We start from the raw sequence: 24,037 nt of genomic DNA, 5'->3' as shown, positions 1-24,037 counted from the left end.
ACTGCTGGCTGCAGGGACTGCTGTGGGTCTTGGGTTCTGCAGGAGCTCTGGGAAGGCACAAAGCATCCCAGACCTGGCCCAGCTGGGAAGGTTTTGGTTTCCAGCTCCTAGGAGAAGCCCAACTTGTTCCAGTTGGGATGGATCTCACAGGAGGAGCTACAAAGCACATGAGCAGCCACTGAGAGGAGAGAGAAAGGGGCAGTGACAGAAGATGAGAAGAATTAAAGCTGTAAACCTGAGTAAGTGATGATTAAAGAGAGCCAAGAAGATGTAGCACACTGCAAAATGGCTGCAGGGGGGAAACTGCAGAAATGAGTGGGGAATTAATCAGGCCTGAGCTGTGGAGAGGTGAGAAAAAATGAGAGCAGAGACTGAGATGTTAAGGAAAAACCTTTTGCCAATGAGATGGCTTTGCCTGCAATCTCTCTGGAGGAACTGCTGCAGTTCTGTTTTGCTTTAGATAATCAACACCAGGCTGGGCAAATCACTGCTAAATATCCTGTAGGGAACAACCCCTTGTGGGCTGTGAACTGGGTGAAATCCCTGACTCAGGATTTTTTCCATTGGTTTATCCCTCTGTGAAGTGTATTCCAGAGTTTCTGGTTTGGGGGTTTGTTTTGTTTTTTACTCTTAAAACCTTGGAGATGCCTTGGGTGAGCTTGAGGAGCATAAAAGTACCAAGTGAAAAAGCAGCTGGTACACGTGTGCCCTCATCTGTATTCCTGGTCAGTCAGGTTTTCAGCTGTTGTTGGGAAAACTGAGCAGAAATATTTACTGGGATTTACCAAGCACACAATGCCCCCATCTTGCCATGAATCAGAGCATCCTCCTGGGAGACAACACTTCAGCCTCTTCCTGAGATGAAATTTGAAAAATAGGTATGAGGTGATTTTGTATGTATTGAGTGGGTTTGGTTGGCTTTTTGGTTGGTTGGTTCTGTTGTTGGGTTTGGGGTGTTTTTAGTGGGTTTTTTGTGTTGTGGGTTTTATTTTTTATCTTTTTAATGATTGCAGGGCAGGGTTTGGTTGGACAACCCCCACTGCTGACAGCACAGGTTGCTTGTGAAGTTTGCTGGAGTGGTTTCTATCTTATCTGAAAAGCAGAGCAGGTCAGCAGTGAGCAGCCCTGGCAGCAAGCAGGCTCCCTGCTCCCAGAACCTGGCAATCTTACATGACTCAGGAGTTATCTTTGGAAGAGGCTGAGGGCTGGCTGGCTCCTGCTGTGAGCATCACCACAGCCCTGCAACCCCTGCCAGAGCTCAGCATCAAATGGACCCCAGCCCTGAGCTGCCTTCAGAGCCAAGATTTGGGCAGGAAAGCAGCTGATAGCTGCATGCCATCCCTTCCTTTTGAAGGTTCTTATGTATATATTTAAAAAAAAAAAAAAAAATTAAAAACCAATACTCTGGTTCTAATCCCAGTCTTGGCATTTTAGATACTTGTCTCAAAGAGTTGGTTGGTTGGTTTTGGAGTAAAACTAAAAAAATATCTGTTGGAGCAATAGGGAATGGTGCTCAAATAACCTTGCAGAGTGCATCCAGCCCCTCCTTCAGCTCTGGTGGATCCTGCAGGGTGTCTTTGCTGCAAAAGCTGCTGCTGCCTCCGTGCCTCTGATCTTATCTCCCGCAGACACAACCGCACGGCGCTCCCTCGCTTCTTGTTACCAGGACTCTTTTTTTTTTATTTATTTTCTGTCCCTGAACAAACGTGGTGCTGGTTTTCTGGGCTCAAGCCTTGTTTTGAAGGCTGAAGCTGAGCCTTGTGGTTCCCATGCTGCAGGAGCAGCAGAAGGTGGTGGTTTCCCAGTTGCCAACTGGGATTTGTGATGTGCCACCCATGGCAACACCTCCTCCTGCCTGGCTTGGTCTCAGCCAGCTGTGATGGCACAGGGAGAAGAGCCCAGGTGTTCAGCCACCTTTCCCAGGTTCCCCCATTAGAATTGCAGCCCCAGAGGCTGGAAAGGGAATGCAATATTTAAGGAAAGACACTCAAACTGAACAGAGCAATTCACAGCGTAACCAACGGCAACGCGCAACGCCTCGGCCTTGACAGAGAGCTGGTCCTGCAGCCTGGGATGTTTGATTCTCAGGCTTTTCCTCTGGGTTTGGTGGCTGTTTCAACATCTGCACTTCTGTCTCCTCGGGACAGAGCCTGGAGGGCCCTGTTTCTGCTGCCACTTTACCCCAAACAGTTTGGTTTCTGTTGTGTTTTCCCGTGCTATGTGCTGGCAATAAACTGCTCTGCTGGCTGGAAGTAATTTCTAACTGTGTCAGCCAGTGAGGCTGCTGGAGTTGGAGCCATCAGGGTGTTTTGGGTTATAAATCTCCATTTCTGAGGGTTTCTTACTTAGCTGAACATAGCTCAGCTATCAAAATAGCAGGGCACTGCCAGCACTTGGTGCTCCTGGTGGCCGGCAGTGAAACCAGGGGTGAAGCAAGAGCAGCATCTTGTCAAGCTTAGAAGAGCTTCAGGAATGCTCTGCTTGGTGACCTCAAAGCTCTGAAATCCCATTTAAAGCTGCCCACAGTCTTGAAATCATACAGGCATGTAAAATTGTTGTAACCTAGATCAGGGTGATGCCTGAGAAGCCCAGGCAGGAAAGAGATGTCCCCAGGACCAGCTGATGTCCCTGCAGTCCCTGTTTGTGTCTGGTGTACCAGGATGTTGTAAGAGAAGAGAAGATAATTGCTCTCTTTTTCTTTTTTTCTTCTTTTTATTTTTTGCCTTTTCTTTCCCATTTTTTTCTTTTTCTTTTTTTTTTTTTTTTTTTTTTTTTTTTTTTTTTTTTTTAAAGCTGGGAAAAAACATCTACTTTGCTGGCTTTCTTTGCCAGCTGTGACCACGACTTGTCTGGTGGAGCAGCCAGCTCTGATGCCAATAATTTCTTTGGCTCTTTTTCTGCCTGAGTCAGATCACTCAAGCATCAGTCTTAAAATAGCCACTATTTTTGTAGCTGATAGAATTAATCTTGTGTGTGTGTGTGTGTGTGTGTGTGTGTGTGCTCCTTCCCCAGCCTAAGCTTTGAGGCTTCACCACTCCCCTGCTGACCAACGCCCAGCTTTGGCACAAGAAAGCTTTTAGCAGAACTTGACTTTTCCATGAAAGAGCACAAAGTATGGGCTGTCTGCACTCTGCAGGGTGAGTTCACTGCTGGGCAAGAGGCTTTTTGCCTTTGCTGATGCCATTTCCAGCACCAGATTCCTTGCTTCACCTTTGGCAAGGGGGAGGTTCCCAAGCTGATGGCTCTGGGGGTAACACTGACCCCAGAGCAGTAGCAGATGGGGGGGGTCTGGGGGTTTAGTGATGCACCAGGAAAAAGGGGTTGGTGTGAGTGGAGCCTGTCTGGGGTCTCATCCAGCCCTGGGAAAGGGGGGAGAGAGGCAGGGGATGGACTGAGCCTCTTTCTTCCCCTTCCCAGAGCAGTTCCTGCATCGATCTGAAAGTGCAAGTCTGGGATATTGGATCCCATATTCCCCAGCCCGAATTTCCAGCCCCACTCATGGCTCAAGGTGGGGGTCCAGAGGGTGCTGTGCTTTTGGCAATGTTTTACCACTGATTTTTTTTTTTTTTTAGGGCTGAGCACATCAGGGAGGAAGAAAGGGAGGAAATAAAGACCTTTTGTGATGAAACAAAGCGAGCGAGCGTGCTAGAGAGGGGGGACGAAAGCTCCGTGCTTGCACGCAGAGCTGTTCCCCTGAGGTGACTCTAATCCCAACAATTAAATCAACAAGGACACGTTGGGGAACAACCCTGGTGATGGCATCTGAGGATGCTTATTAAATGCAGGCAGGGTGGTGAACCCATGTGGAGCAAAAAGCTGCGTGGCCGAGCCTGGCAGATCCGCTGCGTCCTGGGGAAAGAAAGAGCTCCCTGGTTTCCTTAAAACACTTTTAGGTCAACATCTGAGGAAAGAAGAGCTTTCTGCAGACACAGAGGTGGCTGCACAGCCCACGTTACCTCCCAGCTTTTACAGTCAGAGCATGGAGTGTCCCATGTCCCATCCCAACCTCTGGCCTGGCTGGAGAGGCAACAGCTTCCCTATGAGCAAGACCCTCACTCTGACTGGGGTGGCAAAAGCAAATCCTGGCCAGGGAGGGATCATTTCCCTGACAGCACATTGCAATCTGCTGAACAGGAGGTGGATGCACCACCAGCAGCACATGCAGTCACTTAAAAAAAAAAAACAAAAAAAACAAAAAAAAAAACCAAACCAAAAAAAAAACAGGCTGGGGCTGGGCTGGGTTGTGCTGGGGAGGGGGGAAATGTGAGGATCTGCCATGGGAGAGAGATGCAGAGGGGCTTGAAAAGCAAAACTGCTCTCAAGGGCTGGTCCTGTGTTGGCTTTTCCTCTCTTAGTGACCAGCTCAGCTCTTTCCTTGGTGCATTCAGCTGCACAGGATTGTTTTGTGCCTCAGTCACTGTTCAGGTTTCAATCCTGCCAGCCCAGCCCCAGGAGTCTTTTTCCTGGCTGGGGCTGTGTTCCTCTGGCTGTAGAAAAGTCACTGCCTCCCAGAAAATGCCACTGGTGGTGTTATTTAAGCAATAATGGGGTTGAAACTAATAATTAGGAAGAGAAAGTGACTGGCTTGCACAGTTTCCAACTACTTTTTTCCTCTCATCTGTGTGATCTGAGCTCTCTCTTCAGTGTTCCCTGTGGTGGAGGCAAGGTACAGTTTTAAATAGAATTAAATCCCTCTAACATCAGTTTTGCATCAGCAGAGCCTGTGCTAAGATGCCTGTGCTGTGCAGGGAAGGTTTGGGATGCCAGGGAAGTTTTGGGATGTTACCCTTGGCACCCCAGCCAGGTGTGGGACAGGGTTACATCTCCAGGACTACAAATGCAGTCAAAAGGCAAAAATTGGTATTTTTCTGAGGGGCAGTTAAGGAGTGGGCTGCACAAGGCACATTGCAGTGGATTTGGGAACCAAACTGGAGTCTGGTGAGGCCTATGCCTGAGTCACAGGTGGATTTCTGTCCCTAAAAGCTGTCAAACTATTGTTAGCAACTGTGATGGATGCTGGAGAGGAGCTTGAGCTTTACTGAGTTCTTGCAACCTTGTGCTCCAAATCCCCCATCTCTCTCTGCTGCTTCTCCCCCAGGGGTACTGCTGCTGGGTGCCCAAGCTGGGATGTGGTGATGGGGTTTTTCTATTCTTCTGCTTGGTTGGGGAAGGCTGCAGGACTCTGCATTTGAGAAACATCTACCCGGGGAATGTGTCCCTGGAGAAGTGAGGATCAGGCAACATTTTGCTGGTTAGGAAAAAAAAAAACAAAAAACACCAAAAAAGGGGCAGAGACCAGGGCTGTAGCAACCCTGCTCCTCCTCTCCTTCGCAGATAACCTCGGGGGGGTTGTGTTGTGCTCTCTGCAGCCTTGCCCACAGGTTTTTTGCTGTATCCAAGTGCAGGTTTGCTCCTTCCTTGGCTGCTGCCATAGGAGCCCAGGCGTGCCCGGGCAGCTCTGCTGAGGCCTTCATTGCAACAGGGGAGGGAAGAAAACTGGATTTATCGTGTGCATCAGTACAGCTAATGGATGTGTGCACACATGCACTGGGAGGTTTTGTCGAGGGATAAAGCCCTGCACGGTTTTGAGGTGGGAAAGGGCTGCACACCACTGCTTTTAGCACCGGTTTGGTTTCCCTTGCTGCACCACGAACCCACTGAAGGCTCAATCCGCGGGGTTTTGGAAGGAATTGCTCTTGGTTTTAGGTTGCAGAGAGCAAGTGAAGGCTTCACAAGAGCCCTGAGGATCCTGGGGTGAGGGACACACCCCCCCTCCCCCCTTCAGCTGGGGGAGACTCTTCCACTCTTGAAGGTGTTGCTGTCCCACCAAGGTCATCCCCAGGCCCTGAGCTCAGCCTGCGAGTTCCCACCCCCCTCTCCCTCTCCTCCTGCTGCCCATCACCCCTCCAGGCAGGACCCCCGGCCGAGCATCACCCCCCCGACATTTTCCTCCGGATTTTCCTCATTGATCCCTACGGATGGGGAGGGGGGGGCAATCCCGCTGGCTCTGGGGATCCCCCTCCCACCCGCTGCCCCCGCGGTTTGGGGGGGGGGGGCGGCGGGGCCGTGCCTTAACCCCCCCCCCTCCCTTCTCCTTCCCCTCCATCCTTCCCTCCCTCCCGCAACGCGGGGCGGGGCGCAACCCCCCCCCCCTCCTCCTTTTCCTCTCTTCCGCATCACCCCCGCGCCCCAGCAGCGCGGCCGCGGCCGCTCCGCGCTGGGCGGCGGAGGAGGAGGGCGGGGAGAGGGTGCGTGTAACCGGGGACACGTTCACACACACTCCCGCACACGCAGGGCCGCCCTGCAGCACCGCGCCGGCAGCCTTTGCGGCCAAACCCCGCCAACAAAGACCCCCCCTCCATCCCTCCTTCCCCCTCCCCACCTTCTTCCTTTAATTCCCCCCCCCACCTCCTCCTCCTCCTCTTCCTCCTCCCCGGGCTCTGCGCGGAGCTGCCCGGCCCCGCCGCGGGATGTAGCCCGGCCGGGAGCTGCCAGCGAGGCACCGCGGACCCCCCCGTCCCTTCCCTGCCCTCCATGCCCCCGCTGTGAGGCCACCATGGGGAAATCCAACAGCAAGTTGAAGCCTGAAGTTGTGGAGGAGCTGACCAGGAAAACCTACTGTGAGTCAAGGGGCCTGCATGGGGGGGCCAGGGGGGGTTGCGGGGATGCTGCCGGAGAGGCTCCGGGGGTTGGTGGGGGTTGGAAGGGTCGGTAATGGATTCTCCATCACCCCTTTCCCCCCTCTTGGTCCCTGTCCCTGGAGCGGTGGCTTCCCCGGGGCCGATTCCCGGGGGAGGGCGCAGGCTCGGCCGGGCTTTGTTGCAAGAATTCCGAGATTAGCCAGGGAGGAGGAAAAAAAAACCGAAAAAAACAACAAACCACACACAAGGCAGCAGAGGCATGGAGAGGGGTAGGGAGGCAGTGTTTTCTTAGGAAAAAAAAAGAAATCTCTGTGGCCTACTTCTAAGTCTTCAGTAACGGTGGGACAAGGGCCGCATCCTGCCCACCCAGGGTGATGCATCTTTTATTTTTTTTTTTTTTCCTGACCCCCTTCCTGCCTCTGCTCAGAGCATCTTTTCTCTGCCCCGAGGTTCCTCTGCCCAGGGACCGGCCGTGGGGGTGTCCCCGGAGCCAGGCAGGTTCTGCCAGAACGGGGAGCAGAACCCATCTGGGTGGCCTCCAAAGTTTGGCTGTGTTAGTTGGAGGGGTTTGCTTTGATATTACGCTCTGAAGCAGAGAGGTGAAGCACCAGAGAGTTCCCTATTTTTCTAGGAGTATCTCGGTCTCGGTTTAATAACCTGGTTTTCTGAGTGAGTGGCTTTCCTGTCTGAACCTCTGCTGTAATCTTATTAACGTGGCTGGTGCCCGAGCTTTGGCAAGATCAGGTGTTTTGGATTGGTGTTTTTTTTTTTTTTTTGGAGGATGCACAAAGCAAAACAAAGGCTTTGGTGGTTGAAGTTTGCCTCTCCTCTGGCAGCTCTGAGATCTTCCCCCTTTTGCTTTTCCAGAGATCTTTTAACCTGCAGCAGACCTGGGACTCTCCCCACTGGCATTGCTGCAGTCCCACGGCAGTGCTTACCCAAAAAGGCAATGGATTAGGATGCAGCAAGTTCTCCCATATGGAGAAGAGGCAACACTGGTGCATTGCACAACCCTACACGAGGGGTTTGCTCTCTTGTTGGGGCACGGGGAGCGAGCAGGGCAGGTTGCAGGGGGGGCATCTCTGCAGAGCCCAACTGGGAATGATGGTAGGAGAGGCTGGGGTTCCCCAGCTGGGCTTCCTCCAAGTGGCTTGGGAGGAAGAAATAGTGGGAATGTGGCTGTGCCTGTGGCAGGCAGCCCTCAGATGAGCCCAGGTGGGTGCAGCTGTGCTGGGTTTGGTTCTTGCCATCCTGCTGGGTTTGCAGCTGCCAGGACCATCCCATCTCTGGTAGATCTGGGAAGAGCCCAGCCTGGTGCAGCCTCCTTGGCCAACGCTCTGCTGCCTTCTGGGCTCTCTGCACCCCTGGGTGGCTTCTCCCTGCACAGGGAAGGTGTCACCCCCAGCAGTGGGCACAGGGGCAGTGATGCCCCATGTCTTACCAGCAGCTGAACAAACAGTGCTGGTGAAACTAGAGGCACAGGGATGTCCCTTTTGTTTCACGGGTCCAGCAGAGAGTCCTGGCATTTCAAAGCACTTTATTCCAAACTTTTTTACTCCCTTCTCTTGGCTGCTCTCCCCTTTCCACCTCACCCCCTCCAAAGAGACTCCCATCCTCTGACCACTCTCTTGATCAGTTCCTAGCCTGCCCAGGGTGTTTTCTCCCCACTCCAGGCCTCTTGCTGCCTCTTTTTTTGAGGTGCACCAGACCTGTGTGTCCGTGCAGGTGAAGCAGCAGCTCCTGGGCAGCCGTGCCACGGGGCAGCACGTGGCCCTTCACGTGGCTGGAGAGGTGCAGCACCCCAGTGTGCCCTGGCAGCACATGGTGTGATGCCTGTCAGGGAGAGCTGGCTCTAAGACCAGGCTCTGTTTGTTGATCCCTCCTCATTCCACCTCTCATCTCTGGGATTAATCACTTTTGCTGAGCATTTCTGCCCCTTTTCTGCAGCTGTCAAGGCGAGCGCGCGTTCCCTTGTCTGGTGAAGCGCTTTGCAGGGCCCTCCCAGGCACCTCTGAGAGCCTCTGATTTCTCTTCAGACCCTGGGAGGTTGCAAAGATACTGATTTCCTCCTGCATTTTGGGGAACCCAGGCAGAGAGGATGGAGGTAGGAGTGCAGGGTTGTCCTGAGCACAGGAGGGACTGGTCCAGACCTCTGTGGATCAGGCTGCTGGACCAGCTCAGGCAGGGGATAGTTGTGTTCACAGATCCATGGCATGCTCCAGAGTTTCTGGGGAATCTGCCTGGGGAAGGTTTTATTCCACAGCACTGTGGTGTTTTGGCACCTTTCTGGTGGATTCCTGGTGATCAGCTCTTCAAAGAGCATCCCTGATGCCATCCCCACACGCTGGCTGCCACCATCCCCAGCCACCTCTGGCCCTGCCTCATGCACGGTGCTGTTACAGCACATCTGGGCAGATGTTTCCAGGAGCCCACAGCTGACAGCTGAGGAGGGGACCTCTTTTTATCCCAGGAAGGTTCCTGTGGCAGCGTGAGCTGTGGTTGTGGCACATGAGGAGTTTCTCCCACGGTGACATTTCCTCCTGTTGCATCATTCTCTGTTTGTGTCATTTCCAAACAAAACAAAACAAATAACATAAAGCCCCTTCTGGGTTCTGCAGTGGGATGAGGAGATGTCACCCCCTCTCCCTGCCCCACGTGGCTTCTCTGCAGATTTAACTCATCCATGGGACATGGAGGACCATGCCGTGTCCCCTCAGTGCACTTTCCATTCCTGGTGGCTTCTTGCATCCCCTGACCACTGTCCCCTGTTCCTTTAGGTCTCTAAATCTCCTGATTAGGTCTCCAAAAATCTCCTGATTTTTGGTATTTCTCTGGCCGTGTCTCAATTGCAGAAATCTTGGGGCAAGCAGGTGATGGGAGCAGCCAGGAGGGGGACGTGGGACCCTTTGTGTGGCAGGGCAGGTGCAGGATGGTGCTGGTGCTGGTACTGGTGGGCTGCAGGGTCATCTCTGTGAGATGTCAGAAGGATTTTCTACCAGGTTGTACCAGATCCTGTCAGGAACTGGAAATGGAAGGACAGGAGCCTGGAGCCTCATCTCTTGGCTTCCCTTCCCACCCTACTCTTGACTCTCAGGCACGGATTTTAATGGCACTTGGACATCTAAAGGCTCAAAGGGTTTCTTTGAAGTCCTGGCTGCCCAAATCCTATTGATTTGGACCCATCACCATTCAGTATCTCCAGGCACCTGACTTCCTAGGAATATCAGCACCAAGCTGGCCTGGCTGCCAGGTGCTGGTGGGGAGAACCCAGCTACAGGGCAAGGATTTAACCTTCCTTGGGGGCTGGTGCCAAACAGGGGTGTGCAGGAGAAGGCAACACTGAGTGATAATCATAATAATGAATAATAAATTATGTAATTCTTTGTACTTCCATGGAGCCTTTCATCCAAAAGCTCTTAAAGTGCTTTATAATCATTAATTTATTAATCTTCCCCATGCCTTGCTCAGGGACACAGTTTTGGGCTCTGTGTTTTGTCCCAGGAGGTGAGACTGGAAGGAACCTCTATTTTCCCTGGATTGTGTCTGCTGGTCCCTCTTCAACTGGGACTTCAGCCTGGGCTTAACTTGGGCCATGAGCTGGTGGCCCAGGGCCATGATGGGATTTGGGGGGCTGTAGTCCAAGGGTTCTGCTAAAATGGAGATTTAGGAAGGTCCTGGGGTACCACTGCTCCCTGCAGCCTGCAGAGAGTTGTATCAAGTGCACGTGTGCAGTTGTGGGTGAAAAATATGTGTTGTGGGTGAAAACTGCTTGATGTGGACTCCTGGTGGAGGAATTGGGAGACAAATTGTTGGAGAAATGCAGTGCTCAGCATCCCTCTGGCAGCAGCAGCAGCACTGGCAGCCCTAAAATCCATGAAACAGGAGCAAGAACCCGGTTGTTTCAGAAGAGCTGTTTTGTTGGGGGTTCTTTTGATCATTTTGGGGTGAGTTGGATTTCAATGTTCACTTCTCCAAGCTGTTTCCCAGGTCCACAACCACTAAGTTTTTTTTTTTTTGATGCCAGCTGCAGCAACACCCGTGCAGCCGGGTGTGCTGGGAACCACGGAGGTTCCAGGGCATCGCTGCTGGGACTGGGGACGGATGGGGTTGGGATGATGGTCCCAGTGCTCTGGGGACCAGGGTGAGGCTCCAGGGAAGGTGTGGGAGCCAGGGTGAAGCTGCCAAAACGTCGCCCACGGCACTGGGAGGCCCCGGGCTGCGGAGTGGGTGCGGGGAGAGGAAGCTGCTCTTTTCCCCAGAACCGCTTCCCACCCACTGCGATCTATTTTGTGGATCTTAAACTCACTCTGGCATCATCATTTTCTGCTCTTTTACAATAAGCCGCAAAATTGGCTCTGCTGCTCGACAGTAAATGCATTGAATTAATGGGCATTCGTTTAAGAGCAAACTGCAAACAGATCGATTTGGAGTTGCGGGGGGGTGAGGGGGGGGGTACGCGGCGGCGGGACGGATCCTGCGGGAGAGGAAGGGAAATTCCCCCACTGGATAGCAGGATTCAGCCAGGAGAAGGGGGGTGGTTCATCCATGGGGGCACCGGCTTGGATAGGTCGGGATGATGGGCAGGAGCAGAGGAGGGGTCAGAGCAGAGGAGGGGTCAGAGCAGAGGAGGGGTCAGAGCAGAGGAGAGGTCAGAACAGAGGAGAGGTCAGAACAGAGGAGAGGTCAGAACAGAGGAGGTCCCTCTGTGCCTTCCCGCCCTGGGTTTCTTTTTAGGCTCCGAAATGTGTGGCCCCGGGTGCTGGGTTTCTTTGCCAGGTTGGGTGGTGTTGAAATCCCTCCTGTTGCTCATCCAGAAGCACTCGGGTCAGGCCCTTCTGCACCCCTTGTCCTTCAGCAGTGAGGGATGGGGGGGAAAAATACCCAAATAATACCCAAATCCCCCAAATGCAGCTCTCTGCCTGTGTCTGGCAGCTGCCTGCACTCACCTCTTGGGGAGGGGGGGATCCCTGTGGGACCCGTTCTTGTGAGCTCGATGGGGACCTGATGTGGTGCCTCTGGAGGGATGTGGGGGTCTGGAAGCATCTCCAGCCCTTTCCCCACAGAGACCCCAACCTACTCCCAGTGAATTTCATGTCTGGGTATCCCATGTGCTCGTGGAGCTGGTGCTTTGCAGGTAAACGCAAGCAAAGCGAATTTTGGGGTCTCAGAAGCAAGTTTTGGGGTTTTCCTGTGGTCCCTGGGAGGTGCTTGCAATGCCAGGATGGGAAGAGGGAAGATGGGACCAAGGGCCCCTCGGGCTCCCTCTGTGGCAGAGCGGAGCAGCCTCTGCCTGCTGCTGCTCCAGCATCAGAAGAATCACATTTCATTTATCCCCTGACATGTTAATGGATCTGCTTAACCACTCTCCCGACCTTTGCTGCTGCTGCTATAATTAAGGTTGTGAAACAAGAGGCTCTGGAGGCATCAAAGGAGGTGGCTGCTTCAGGGAGGAGCCCATCAATGCGCTCGCTGCACCACTGGGGTGATGTTTGGGGTCGTTTTGTTCCTTCTGTCCCTCTTCAGCTTCCGGGAGAAGCTTTTAGGGAGCTGGATGGGAAAGGGAGGAAGGGTCTGTGCCCTCCACCAATGCCTGCCCAAGGGCAGAGCTGGCTGGGGAATGTTAAGCCCAGGGTATGGTGACCACTGCTGTGGTTCCTCAGCCCTGGCATGGGGCTTTCTCCCCACCTCCTGCTCCTTGTCCTCCCATCAAGGCACATTTTTAATTCCTCCGTGCCTGTGCTTCACCAACTTGTGTTTCTCCAGCATCTCCTGATCCATGGCTGGACCCTGTGAAGTTGTCCGAGGTGTGGAGGAGCTTTGGCAGCCCTTGGTGCAGCCCCAATCCTGTGGGGGAGCTGGGGAGGGGACAGAGGTGGCCCAGCAGCATCCTGCTGACCTTCCCTTGGCTCTGGGTTCTGATGGTGGAACCACAGCAATTTCCCTTCCTTTGCCTGTGCTGGGTCCTGAGGAGAGTTTTCTCCTCTGCTTGGTGCAGGAACTGCTCCATGGGTTGGGCCCAGCACTGGGCAGGGGACAGGACACAGTTGCCACCCCATACAGCCAGGGCTGGGGATGCTCTGCTCTGTTGTGGAGCATCACTGCCAGCTCCCAGGGATCCAACCCAGCCTGGGGCAGAGCTGCTGCAGCCACCAGCTCCTGCTCTGGGCGTGTTTGTCTGATTCATTCATTTCCAAAGGAAAGCAGTGTCCTTTGCCCTTCCTCTGCTGCCTTTGCTGCCAAGAGCCACCGCTGCTTTTTCCCTGAACCCAATATCCAAAGCCTAATGCTGGGCCCTTAAATATTTAATCAAGTCTAAAAAGGATTTTAACTGCCTATTGGCTTTCCTGTCAGTACCAGCCCTGGGGGGAGATGAGAACAGAACTGTTTGTGGACCTGTTTATCCAGTCTGGGAACAAGACAGAACACTAATGGGAATGCTGGTGAGCAGGGTGCCAAACGCACACGCAGTTCTCTCTGCGTGGGGCTTCGTATCTCAGCAGTAACAAATGACACCAAAAATGCTGTCAGGCTGCTGCTTCCAACATCTTGGAGGCTCCTGGACCTACAATCCTGCTGGAGATGTCTGTGATGGGGAGAGAAGCCAAAGAGAGCAAGTGCACAGGGAGCTGGGTGAGCGTGGGATGGGGATGTCCCAGCAGGGAGGAGGAAGCTCTGGCCAGGTTGGTGCCTGTGTGGTGAAGCTGCTCTGACACCCCTTTGGGATGGGGTGGGATGTTGTAGGGATGGGGTGGGATGTTGTAGGGATGGGATGGGATGTTGTAGGGATGGGGACCTGCGTGGGGATGGCACCAGCATGGGGACACCACTGGTGTGTTGGCCAGGGCACTGCTGGGGGGCACGGGGGTGAGATGGGGACGCAGTGGTTTGAGCAAGCTCCTGCTGGTCATCTCCAGGAGCAACAGGAAATGTCACTGAGCAGGGTGTTTCCACAGGGGGTGACCCTGGTGGCTGCAGATGGGTTTTGCCAGGGTTGTGTTTTAATGCTGCTTAAATGCAGAGCCTGCCCGGGAGCAGGAGCAAACCTGTCCCTGGGGTGGTTTGGTGGCCCCGGAGCTGGGGCTGAGCCCTGAGGGAGGGCAGGGTGTGCTCTGTAATGTTTAACCAGGACATCCCTGTGGAGTTAAAACTGATTTTTTTAATCAGACCAAGTCTTCAGGGCCAAAGAACCCAAATTGCCTAAGTGCTGACGTGTGGCATATTCTGAAAGTTGCCATCACCAGATGGGGACCTGAGGGACCTCAGGACAGGGTGACAGATGGTCCTGGGCAAGGACTGAGCCAGTGGCAGCCTGGGGGGGGGTTTCACCCCTTCCACCCCCTGCAGGTGATGGGAACAGCTCCGTCTGTGCTGGCTGATGGGGCCTTCTCAGGTCCATGTTTGCAGGAGCAAAAATGTGAAACCTGCACCCTGTGGTCACTCTCTGGGGACCAAGGGCTGATTCTGCTCGGGGTGTTTGTTTGGGCTGTGGTGCTGAGCCCCAAATCTGTGTCCCAGGGACAAGGAGTGAAATCAGAGCAAGCACATGTGTGCTACCAAGATGCATCAGCAGCTCAGCCAAGGGGAAAGGGGAAGCTCCTAATTGGGGGATTTTATCACTGTGATGGTGTTGGGAGTGGATTTTGTAACAGATTTATGTGCAGACAACTCTTAATGATGTATTTTGCCCAGGCAAGGGGTGGAGTGTGTTCACAAATTGCAGGGTGTGTGGGGTTCACCCTGGAGCCTCTTGTTATGTGCACGAGGGGCTGATTATCTCATGCATGAGCACCCCAGTTGTTCCCACATCAGCACCCAGTCAGTTCATGCATGAGCACCCAATTAATACACACACGGGTGCACAATTAATTTACATATCAGCACCCAGTTGGTTTGTGCATGGGTGCCCAGTTAATCTGCACTGGATCCCACACTGCTCTGTGTGAGAGCATCCTGTGGTTTGGTGCATGGGTGCACAGTTAATTGGTGCATGGGTGCACAATTAATTGCTGCATGGGTGCACAATTAATTGCTGCATGGGTGCACATGCCCCAAATCACTGCATGCCCAGTGTTCAGTTAATTTATGCATGAGCACCTGATCCATCCCCACCTGAGCACCCAATTAGTACATGCACAAGTCTGTTCTCTACTAATGACACTAATTCACCCCCCAGTGCCCAATTAGTTCATGCAGGAGGGCCTGGTGAATTTGCACGAGCGCTCAATTAATCTGTGCGTGAGCCCCTGGTAATTTCATGAATGCCCAAAAAATTTATGCATGAGCACCCAGCTGGTTCATGCATGAGCACCCAATGAAATCATGCATGAGCACCCAATTAGTTCACTTAGAAACACCCAAATAATTTCTGCACGAGTGCCTGATGAGTCCATGCATGATCACCCCATTTATTTTTGCATGGGTGCCCATCTGGCCTGGGCATGGGTACCCAGTTAGTGGGTGCTTGGGTGCCCCACTGATTGACACCTGAACACCCACTCCGTACACCCGTGGGTGCCCAATTTGCCCTCTGCAGCAGGACTGACCCCACCATGCCTCCCTGGAGTCACCTGTGGGTTGGTGGTGGAGCTGGGGACCTGGCAGAGCTTGGAGAGCTCTGGGAGCTGCTTTATTCCTGGCAATAATTAACCCTGCTTTCCCTGATAAGGCACCCGAGCCTGTGGCCTCATGAGATCAAGGTGCTGCTGGAGTGGCTGGAAAAAGGGGAAAATTTGGGGCCTTGGTGGAGGCTCTCTGCTGGCTGCAATGTGGGGATGGTGCTTCTTGAATTTTGGGAGCCCAGGCCAGGCCAGCCCTGAGCCTTGGCGTGTGGGGACCAGGCTGAGGGTGCCTGATCCTGCTCAGGACCCAGCCCCGGGGCAGGCAGGGTTTGGGGGGAGGGTGGAATGGCTGCAGGATGGGACAGCAGCACAAAAAAAGCTCTGGAGCATCCTGTCACCTCATGCATCCCACCGTGGCCGGGGGCTCCAGATTTTTGGGAATCCTGACAACCTCCTGACAGCCACGCTCTGGTGAGCAGCGAGCTCCCCCGCTGGCAGGGTGATGGGGCGAGGGATGGGGATGCCAGGGTGATGGATGGGGATTCCAAGGTGCTGGAAGGGGATTCGCAGGCCCGGGTCCCTCCTCTCCTTCCTGCCTGGCAAACACAAATTAAGGAGCTTGAGCACTGATTAACCAGAGCTGTTTTCTTGCTGCCGCGGCAGCTGGGTGGTGGGAAGAGAGGGGGCCCGGGAGGGGCGGGTGGTGAGGGGGCCCTTGGGGATTGATGGAAGGCTGGGGGGAGAGGAGGGGGATTTTTTGGGTACCGGTTGCTGGGGGAAGGGGGTGGGGGGCTGCTTGCAGCACAGCCCCGTCGGGCAGGCTCTGTCTGCATCAGGCGTTTGGCCAAAAGCCTCCTCCCAGCTGAGATGGGAGCGGGGATGGAGCGAGCAGCATTGCCAAGGGGCAGCGAGGGGGATGGGAGGGGGGGGAGCTCTGATGCTACTCTGGGCTGCCTGTTCCTGCTCCTGCTGCCTGTTCCTGCTCCTGCTGCCTGTTCCTGCTCCTGCTCCTGCTGCCTGTTCCTGCCCGCGTTTCCCTGTGCTTTGCAGGGGGAACAAACAAAGATGCTGCTGGCAGGAGCTGCCTCCCGGTGCTGTCCCTAGGGGAAGGCGGTTGCGGTGCTTTGGCCGGGGCTCCCGTTGCGCGATGCTTCTGCCACCGGTTTGGTTCATAAGCGATGCTAATTCCCTGCCTTTATTTAGCGCCTTTCATCCCCAAGGATCCCAGGGATCGCCGCATCCCGTAACAAGCTGCTATTTATAGCCACCCATCCCCGCAGCGGGAATGCGGGAATGCCGGTCCCGGGGGGCAGGGGGAGGATCCCGGTCCTGCTCCGGTGGGATGCGGCAGTGGAGCTGTTGCGGGGTCATCCCCTTGTCCTTGGGAGCGGGGTCGAGCCCGGCCGAGGTTTCTGTCGCTGCAAATCGATTTGCATCGGCTCAGCATCGCCCCGGAGTCAGTGGTGGGGGAGGGAGGCGATGCAGGCACCGCAGCACAGGTGCTTCCTGAGCTCTGCAGGGAATGGATCAGGGAGAGCAGAGGGACGGCCCTGTCCCTGCCTGTGTCCCCTGTCCCCAGCCTGGCCAGGGGAGTGGCATGGTCCCTGCATCCCTCGGGAGTGTTGACATCCAGGCAGGTTGGAGTGGCTGGGAAGTGGCAGCCATGAAGTCATCATCCATCTGGGATCTGTACTGGCAGGTACCTGCTCAGCCCCAGCTTGCTGGGCTCCAGGCTGTCGTGTTTCCAGGGAACACTTTGCCCTGGGGAGAGGGAAGATCTGGTGGCAATGAAGGGATGCACCCAGGAGTGGTTTTCCAAGGGCTGGGAGGTAGAGCTGTGTTCCCTCCCCAGGGCAAACCCCGTGGCTGTACCTTGCACCCAGGGTGGAGGAAGGGCCCAGCATGCTGGAAGAAGGATGGGCTTTGCCTGGTTCTTTCCAGGGATGCACTTTAACAAATTTGGCACCTGAGCCATCTCCTCTGTTGGAAAAGCCTCTCCTGGGAGCACTACACATCCCTCCTATGGGCACAAGGGGAGCTGGCTCTGTCCCTCCCATCCCAGCCTGAGCATGTCAGTCCCAGCACTTCTCCTGCACTAAAAAAAGCACAGATTTCTTGATTGTTTCCTGCTGAAGTCAAAAGGCAGCTCCTGGGCCTGAAAATAGCATCTTGGGAGAAAGAGCTGAACGAGAGAGTGAGCAGGAGGTGATTTGCCTGAGCCCTCTGCTCCTGGGGCCTCTGCACCTGCCCCCAGGGCTTCCTGAAGTCTGACCCCTCACCCTCCTCCTCCTGTTCCTCCTCCTCTTCCCACCTGCATCAACTCCTGTGGGTGATCAGGGCTGCAGAGCTGGTACCTGGGGCATCCCTGAGCATCCTTGGGATGGGGATCCTGGCTGGAGTCTCCGTGCTCCATTTGTGTTGGAGGAATCCCTCAGCATCTCTCCTTTGCAAGGATTCTTCCCTGCAGCCCTTGGTTTTGGGATGGGGAATCCTTCAGGACCAGCATGGCTTTGTTTTTTGCCCACGCTGAGCTGGGGTGCAGAGACCCCACCCCATGTGCAATGGGACAGCCTTGGGTGCCCTCAGGGATGCAGGATCCAGCACCCAGCTGGCTGCAAGGTGGGGGTCAGTGTGTGTCCCCCTCCTGCCAGCAGCCAGGCATGTTAGAAAGCTTTCTGGGGGCAAATTGCTTCCTTTCTTGTTGCTTGGGGCTTTTTTTTGTTTGGTTTTGGGGTTTTTTTTCCATCTGAGATAATTGGCATCTGTTGCTGTGTCTTGGGTCTCTATTTTTATCAGCCTTTTGCACACTGACACATCTCCCCTCCACCTCATTATCCCAGCACGTTTCAGACCTTTTGCTTTTTTTTTATTAGCATTTATATACACGATGCAAAGGAAATTATGAATGAGGCCACCCCCCCACCCTGTGCCCCACTGGCACTGGGCTCCCCACTGGCCTGCTGGTTGGTGCCCTGGTGTCAGGGGGGCCTTTCCTGAGCCTTCTCCAAGCAGATGTTTTGGCAGATGTTTCCAGGGGTGTTTTAGCTTTGGGGAGGTGAGGGGGAGGGGGGGGGTCAGGGCTGGATCCTCCCAGGCACGAACCAGCTCAGTCCCTGCAGCATCTTGCAGTGATGGTGCTGCACAGGCAGAACATCTTAGTGGGCTGCTCAGTTTTGGAGCCTGAGAGAGGGACCCTGATGCCTTCAGCCCCGGCCCCATGGACCTCCTTGGGCTGGAGGAGGATTCCTGAGCTGTGCCTGCAGGTAACAGGGTGACCGAGCCCTGGGGCATCCCCTTCCCCTGGAGAAATCACTTGTGTGAAGTGCAAAACACCAGCTGGGAAAGCTCTAAAGTCCTTTTTTTCTTTTTTTCCCCTCTTTCTCTCCTGTTTTCTCTTGCAGTTACGGAGAAGGAGGTGCAGCAGTGGTGAGTGTCCAGCAGAGTGGGGAGCTGCCAGGGGAAGGGGGTGGGAGCTCCTGGTGCTCAGCAACCCCGGGATGCTCAGGGTGCCCCACTTTTGGGGTGCAGGGCTTAACCTCACAGAAAGGACACCAGAAAAGAGGGGGATTTTCTGCTCACCTCATGCACCTTGGCTTTGGCTGCCCGTGTGCCCCTATCACCTCTTCCTTCCCCATCCGGGTGGCAGAGGGGAGTGGGGACATGGGGACAGTCCATCTGGTGGCTGTGGCCCTGGCTGCAGGAGGCTGATGCCATCCCAGTGTTTGCAGCAAGGGCTGTGGGGGGGGCTGTGTTTTTTTTTTTTTTTTTAATTTTTTTTGCACGCTCTCGCCCCACCAAACGCGACGTCCTAGAAAAGCCACCACTTCCCTTTCATCTCCCTGTCCCACCCGTCAGGGTTTGCTGTCTTCATCTCTTTCCCTCCATCCTCCCCTCCCCACCCTCCCCTCCAAATGAGTCATAGCTGCAGCAGCCTGAAAAAGATGGCACTGACACTTTGGTTTCCCACCTCGCCACCCCCTTCCCCTCCTCCTCCTCCAGCCCTCGTCCCGCTGCAGCAGGTGCCTGACAGATCTGGGTGACACGTTGCATAATGCTCACACACCCCACGTTGTCCCCACGTGGTCCCCCCGTGGTCCCTGCACCCATGGAGCCCGTGAGTCCCTTCCTCTGCATCCTCCCAGGTGGCATTTTGCAGCTCCAGCCCAGGAGGAGACTCTGTGCAGAGGGTTTTTTTTTTTTTTATTTTAAAGGAGGTTTAAAAGATTGTCCTGGATGCTCCTGGCTGGGTGGCAGGTCCCTGGCCCCTCCCAGGTCCTGGATGATGTTCAGCAGGACCCTGGTTGTGGCTCAGTTGCCACTTTTGGGCTCACAGCAGGGTTGGAGCAATGTGGTGGCACCACCCGGTGTCCCCTTTGTCACTCTCCGGGCTCTCCACGCTGCCACCCTTGCTGTGCTGTCCCTCAGGACCTCACCCCATAGGGCTGGGGGGGTTGCAGGTGGGTGATGGCAGTGCCACCAGGAGCACCCAGGGACCTTCCATCTCCAGCACTGGGGACAAGCCCAGCTCCCTGGGACTCGGGGGGCTGCCTTGGGTGGGGAGACCCCCCCAGTGCCCACCCTCTGCCCTCCCTTTTTAGGTACAAGGGCTTCATCAAGGACTGTCCCAGCGGGCAGCTGGATGCTGCTGGCTTCCAGAAGATCTACAAACAATTCTTCCCCTTTGGTGACCCCACCAAATTCGCCACCTTCGTTTTCAACGTCTTCGACGAGAACAAAGTAAATCTGGTGGGCAAGGGGGGAGGGTGATGGGGGGGGAGCCAGGGGCAAGGGAGGATGCTGTGGGGTGAGGTTGGCAGCAGCATCCTCACCCCCTCCTTTCCACTCCCCCCCCCAGGATGGGAGGATCGAGTTTTCGGAGTTCATCCAGGCACTGTCGGTCACCTCCCGGGGGACGCTGGACGAGAAGCTGAGGTGTAGGTGTTCCCTCTGGGGTGTCGGGTGGGCTCAGCCCTACGAGGGGGTGAGATGGGGATGGGGTGCATGTCTAATAGGGGCCTTGTGGTCCCAAAAACCTCGGTGTTGCTCTGGTTTGCAGGGGCCTTTAAGCTGTATGACCTGGACAACGATGGGTACATCACGAGGAACGAGATGCTGGACATCGTGGATGCCATTTATCAGATGGTGGTGAGTGAGTGGTGACAGGGACACGGTGAGCTGGGGGTCCCCACTGGGCTGGAGCCTGGCTCTGTGGGCAGGGTGGATGCTGAAACATCCCCAGGTCCCTCCTTGGGCTTTTTTGGGGGTAGTTTGTGGCCATTGCTGTCAGGAACTGGCCATGGAATGTGACTCTGGCCCTCTGCACCCAGTCCTGACTTGGGGAGGGAGAGGAACAAAATGTGTGTCCTTGTCTGGGGACAATTTCTGGGCAGGACACAGATGGATAAGTGAGCAGGTCATGTCCTGCCATCACAGGGAAACACAGTGGAGCTTCCTGAGGAGGAGAACACACCAGAGAAGAGGGTGGATCGGATTTTTGCCATGATGGACAAAGTAAGGATGCTTGAATGGTTTTTTCTCTGGGACCAAGGGGTTTAGGAGGGAGTTGTGGGACCCCTTGCCACATCTTGGCTCTTGCAGGTGCCTCCTTGCCCCACGAATACAAAGTCTCAGCTGCTGCTGGGCTTGCTGCAGACCCTCACATCCCTTCAGGATCCCCATAACCATTTGAGGGTCCCCAAGGTTGCACTGCACCCTGCCCTGGCTGCCCTGTGGATGCTGTGATGGGGAAACAGAGGGGAAGGAGTGTGGGAAGGAGTGGGTGATGCCTGGGTGCCCATCCTGGGGTGCTCAGCATCTCCCTCCTGGGGGTGAGGCAGTGCTGGGACCCAACCTCTTTTGCAGAATGCAGATGGGAAGCTGACACTGCAGGAATTCCAGGAAGGCTCCAAGGCTGATCCCTCCATCGTGCAGGCACTCTCCCTCTACGATGGGCTGGTATAGTCCTGGGGCTGAGCGGGGGTGAGTTCAGCATGGGGGTGTTCAGCCCCCCCAGATCCCCATCTCCCACCCAACTGATGCCATTCCCCCCTTCCCTAGGGACAGGGCTGGTTCTCCTCTGAAGCATCAAAGGGCACCCCCTTCCCATCTCTGGCTGGGGCAAGAGTGTTGCCCCCATACTGATGGGTTTCTTCCCGTATCCCCATCCCACGGAGCACCCCAGGACCACAGCCCAGCACAAAGCCCCCCTGGGATGTGTTTGCTGGGGCACAGCTCATGGTTTTGGATGCAGGAGGAGGCAGGGAGGCAGCTGGTGTGCCAGGGGCATGGGGATGCTCTGCACAGATATTCAATTAAATGTTTTATTTCTATTCTATCTTCTTATATGATGCCCTGGAGCTGGCAGGGTTTGGCATGGGGGTGTCAGGGATGCCCTTCTGGGGGGTTGCAGGGCTGACCACCCCATGGTCCTCACCGTGCTCCATGGGGCTGTGCAGAGATGTCTGTTGAGATGGTGTCTGTTGGGATGAGAGGAAAGCCACTGAAATGCTCAGAGGGCTGAGCACCTCCCTGTGAAACCAGGCTGAGGGATTGGGGTTGTTCAGCCTGGACAAGAGGAGGCTCCAAGGTGACCTCCAATATCTGAAGGGGGCTACAAGAAAGCTGGGGGAGGGCTTTGTAAACAGGTGTGAAGTGAGGGGACAAGGGGAAAGGGTTTCAAACGTTAAGAGGGGAGGTTTAGGTTGGACATTAGGAAGAAATTCTTTAATGTGAGGGTGGTGAGATGCTGGCACAGGTTGCCCAAGGAAGCTGTGGCTGCTCCCTCCCTGGAAGTGCTCAAGACCAGGCTGGATGAGGCTTGGAGCAACCTGGTGGGTTGGAACAGGGTGATCTTTAAGGTCCCTTCCAACCCAAACCATTCTATGGTTCCATGACTATGATTTGGGTTCTCACAATCCAGGCAGTGTGCTGCCACCGTGGTTTTTATAACCCTGCTGGAGCTCTGAGCTTTTCAAAGTCTCCAATTTTGTGGGTGCCACATCAGATGACCTCAGGGCTTTCTGCCCAGCCTTCTCACCTGGTTTCTTTCTGCCCACCCTCTCCTGCAGGTGCCTGGGGGATGATGCTCTCCGTGCCATCCGACCGCCCGAAGCTTGCCTGTCCCTCTCGGCCTTCCTTTCTGTTCTGCCAGCAGAGGATGCCCCCGAAACGCCAGCTCTCCCCCCCTCTCTGCACTCTGAACCAGCCGCTGCCATTTGCCAACTTCTGCTTTTTCCAAAACCAACAAAAACACAACCAAAACAACCCTTGACAGACCCCTCTCTCAGCGGCAGCGAACGCCCGAGACTTCAAAGCTGGGGGGATGGGTTTGAGCGTCGCCCGAGGCAGACACCTCCCCACCTCCCTCTTTGCTCCCCATTCCTAGCTTTTCAGATGGGACTCCAGAGGTGTCGGCGTGGTCCTCTCCTGGGCTGGAAATGGAGCCCTAAGGTACCGGGGGGGCCGTGCACCCCGGGGTGCTGCCTGTGCAGGGCAGAGATTGGGAGCACGGTCCCGACGTCACCTGCGATGCCCCTGGCAGCCCTGCCTGGCTCACTAGGGATATATATTATTATATGATTATTTTAATATTTTATTTTATTGGTGAGACAGTATTGTGCTTTTTATTTTTTGGTTTGTTTTTTTTTATTTTCCTTCGGTGGAAAAAAGTGAGGCTTTTTTTTTTTGGTTTTTTTTTTTTGGTTTTTTTTATATGCCTATCTCGATGATCGATATCCTTATTTATTTGTTGTAAATGTTGCTGCTGTGTTTTAGTCTCTGGTGTGTGTGTGTGTGTGTGTGTGTCCAACCACCTAGTGATGGTCTGTAAGGTTTACATGCTCGTACACTATTGTGGGGCACCGGGAGCCTGCAATAACAATGAAGCCAAAAATCTGCCTTCCCCCCTCTCCTCCCACTCCCCATATCCCAAGCTCCATGGGCTGGCTGCTGTTTGAAGGGGATGCTGTAGCTTCTTTTCCTCTTCCTGTTTCCTTCTTCCCTGCATCTTTCTGTTCAGCCTTCCCTTTGCAAACTCAGCCCAGGCTCCAAGCAATCCAAGCCCTCTCCAGGGCCAGCAGACCACCAGGCACCAAAACTTGCCATTTTGGTTTGGTTTTCTTTTTTTTTTTCATTTTTTTTTTTTAACCGCATGAAAAAGTACGAATGGATCTGAGAGCTGAGTTTTTCTTTTAAGCAGATTCCTTTCCTGTTTTATCTTTTGCATGGTGGGAAGGTCTCTTTGCAGCCCTGGGAGGTGGCTGTGTCCCCCCAATGTGCTTTTGGGGCTTGGGAGCAGAGAGGATGCCCATGGGGACACCAGGGCTGCACTCCCACTCTTTGGGGGCTCATCCCTCCATCCCTGGGATGGGATCATCACCTTTCCACCCTGCTCTCCACCAGGATGCTGGCAGCCCTTGGCCATGGGGACCATCCCCAGGGCACTGGAGGTGATGTCTGTATGTGGAGAACATTCCCACAGGTATCCCACTATGCTGGAGACAAGACAGAGCCCCCAGTGGGGTCTGAACCCTCCCTGCCTGGCAGGGACAGACTCCCTGGTCCTTTGCCACGTGGCTCCCCCAGGGCACTTTCTGATGCCCATCAGATCTTCCCCATCCCTGAGGAAACCAACCTCACATCCATGTGCAATATTTCTGCCTCTCGTGCTGTTCCTGCCCCCTTTGGGTGCCAGTGGTTCATCCTGGAGGGTTTCACCTCTCTCCCTTCCCCTGGAGACTCCTCTTCCTTGATGCTTTGTGGCCAAAATGCAACTCTCTTGGGTAGATCTTTGCAGTGCCTCCAATTTCTTTAGTGCTCATCTGCCAGCCTGGTCCCTTT

The 24,037-nt window shown here is 54.7% G+C and overlaps 1 protein-coding gene across 1 annotated transcript; it reads left to right on the top strand.

The window, feature by feature from the left end:
• The first annotated feature begins 6,191 nt into the window (after positions 1 to 6,191).
• Positions 6,192 to 22,973, top strand: NCS1 (neuronal calcium sensor 1). The gene is made up of 8 exons (XM_071766031.1): positions 6,192 to 6,620; positions 18,601 to 18,625; positions 19,798 to 19,936; positions 20,055 to 20,133; positions 20,256 to 20,344; positions 20,633 to 20,710; positions 21,062 to 21,178; positions 22,267 to 22,973. The coding sequence occupies exons 1-7, from the start codon at positions 6,557 to 6,559 to the stop codon at positions 21,158 to 21,160; spliced, it is 573 nt and encodes a 190-aa protein (XP_071622132.1). The 5' UTR covers positions 6,192 to 6,556; the 3' UTR covers positions 21,161 to 21,178; positions 22,267 to 22,973.
• The last annotated feature ends 1,064 nt before the right edge of the window (positions 22,974 to 24,037 follow it).

The sequence above is a fragment of the Heliangelus exortis genome, chromosome 22, assembly GCF_036169615.1.
Source record: "Heliangelus exortis chromosome 22, bHelExo1.hap1, whole genome shotgun sequence".
Classification (NCBI taxonomy): Eukaryota; Metazoa; Chordata; class Aves; order Apodiformes; family Trochilidae; genus Heliangelus; species Heliangelus exortis.
The sequence above is the reverse complement of the archived record's forward strand: the minus strand, read 5'-3'. Positions and strand labels throughout refer to the sequence as shown.

Coding starts and splice junctions, on each gene's coding strand:
- NCS1 (XM_071766031.1), top strand. CDS start 6,557: ATGGGGAAATCCAACAGCAAGTTGAAGCCTGAAGTTGTGGAGGAGCTG. Junction 6,621..18,600: donor GCTGACCAGGAAAACCTACT/GTGAGTCAAGGG, acceptor TTTCTCTTGCAG/TTACGGAGAAGGAGGTGCAG. Junction 20,711..21,061: donor TTTTTGCCATGATGGACAAA/GTAAGGATGCTT, acceptor CCTCTTTTGCAG/AATGCAGATGGGAAGCTGAC.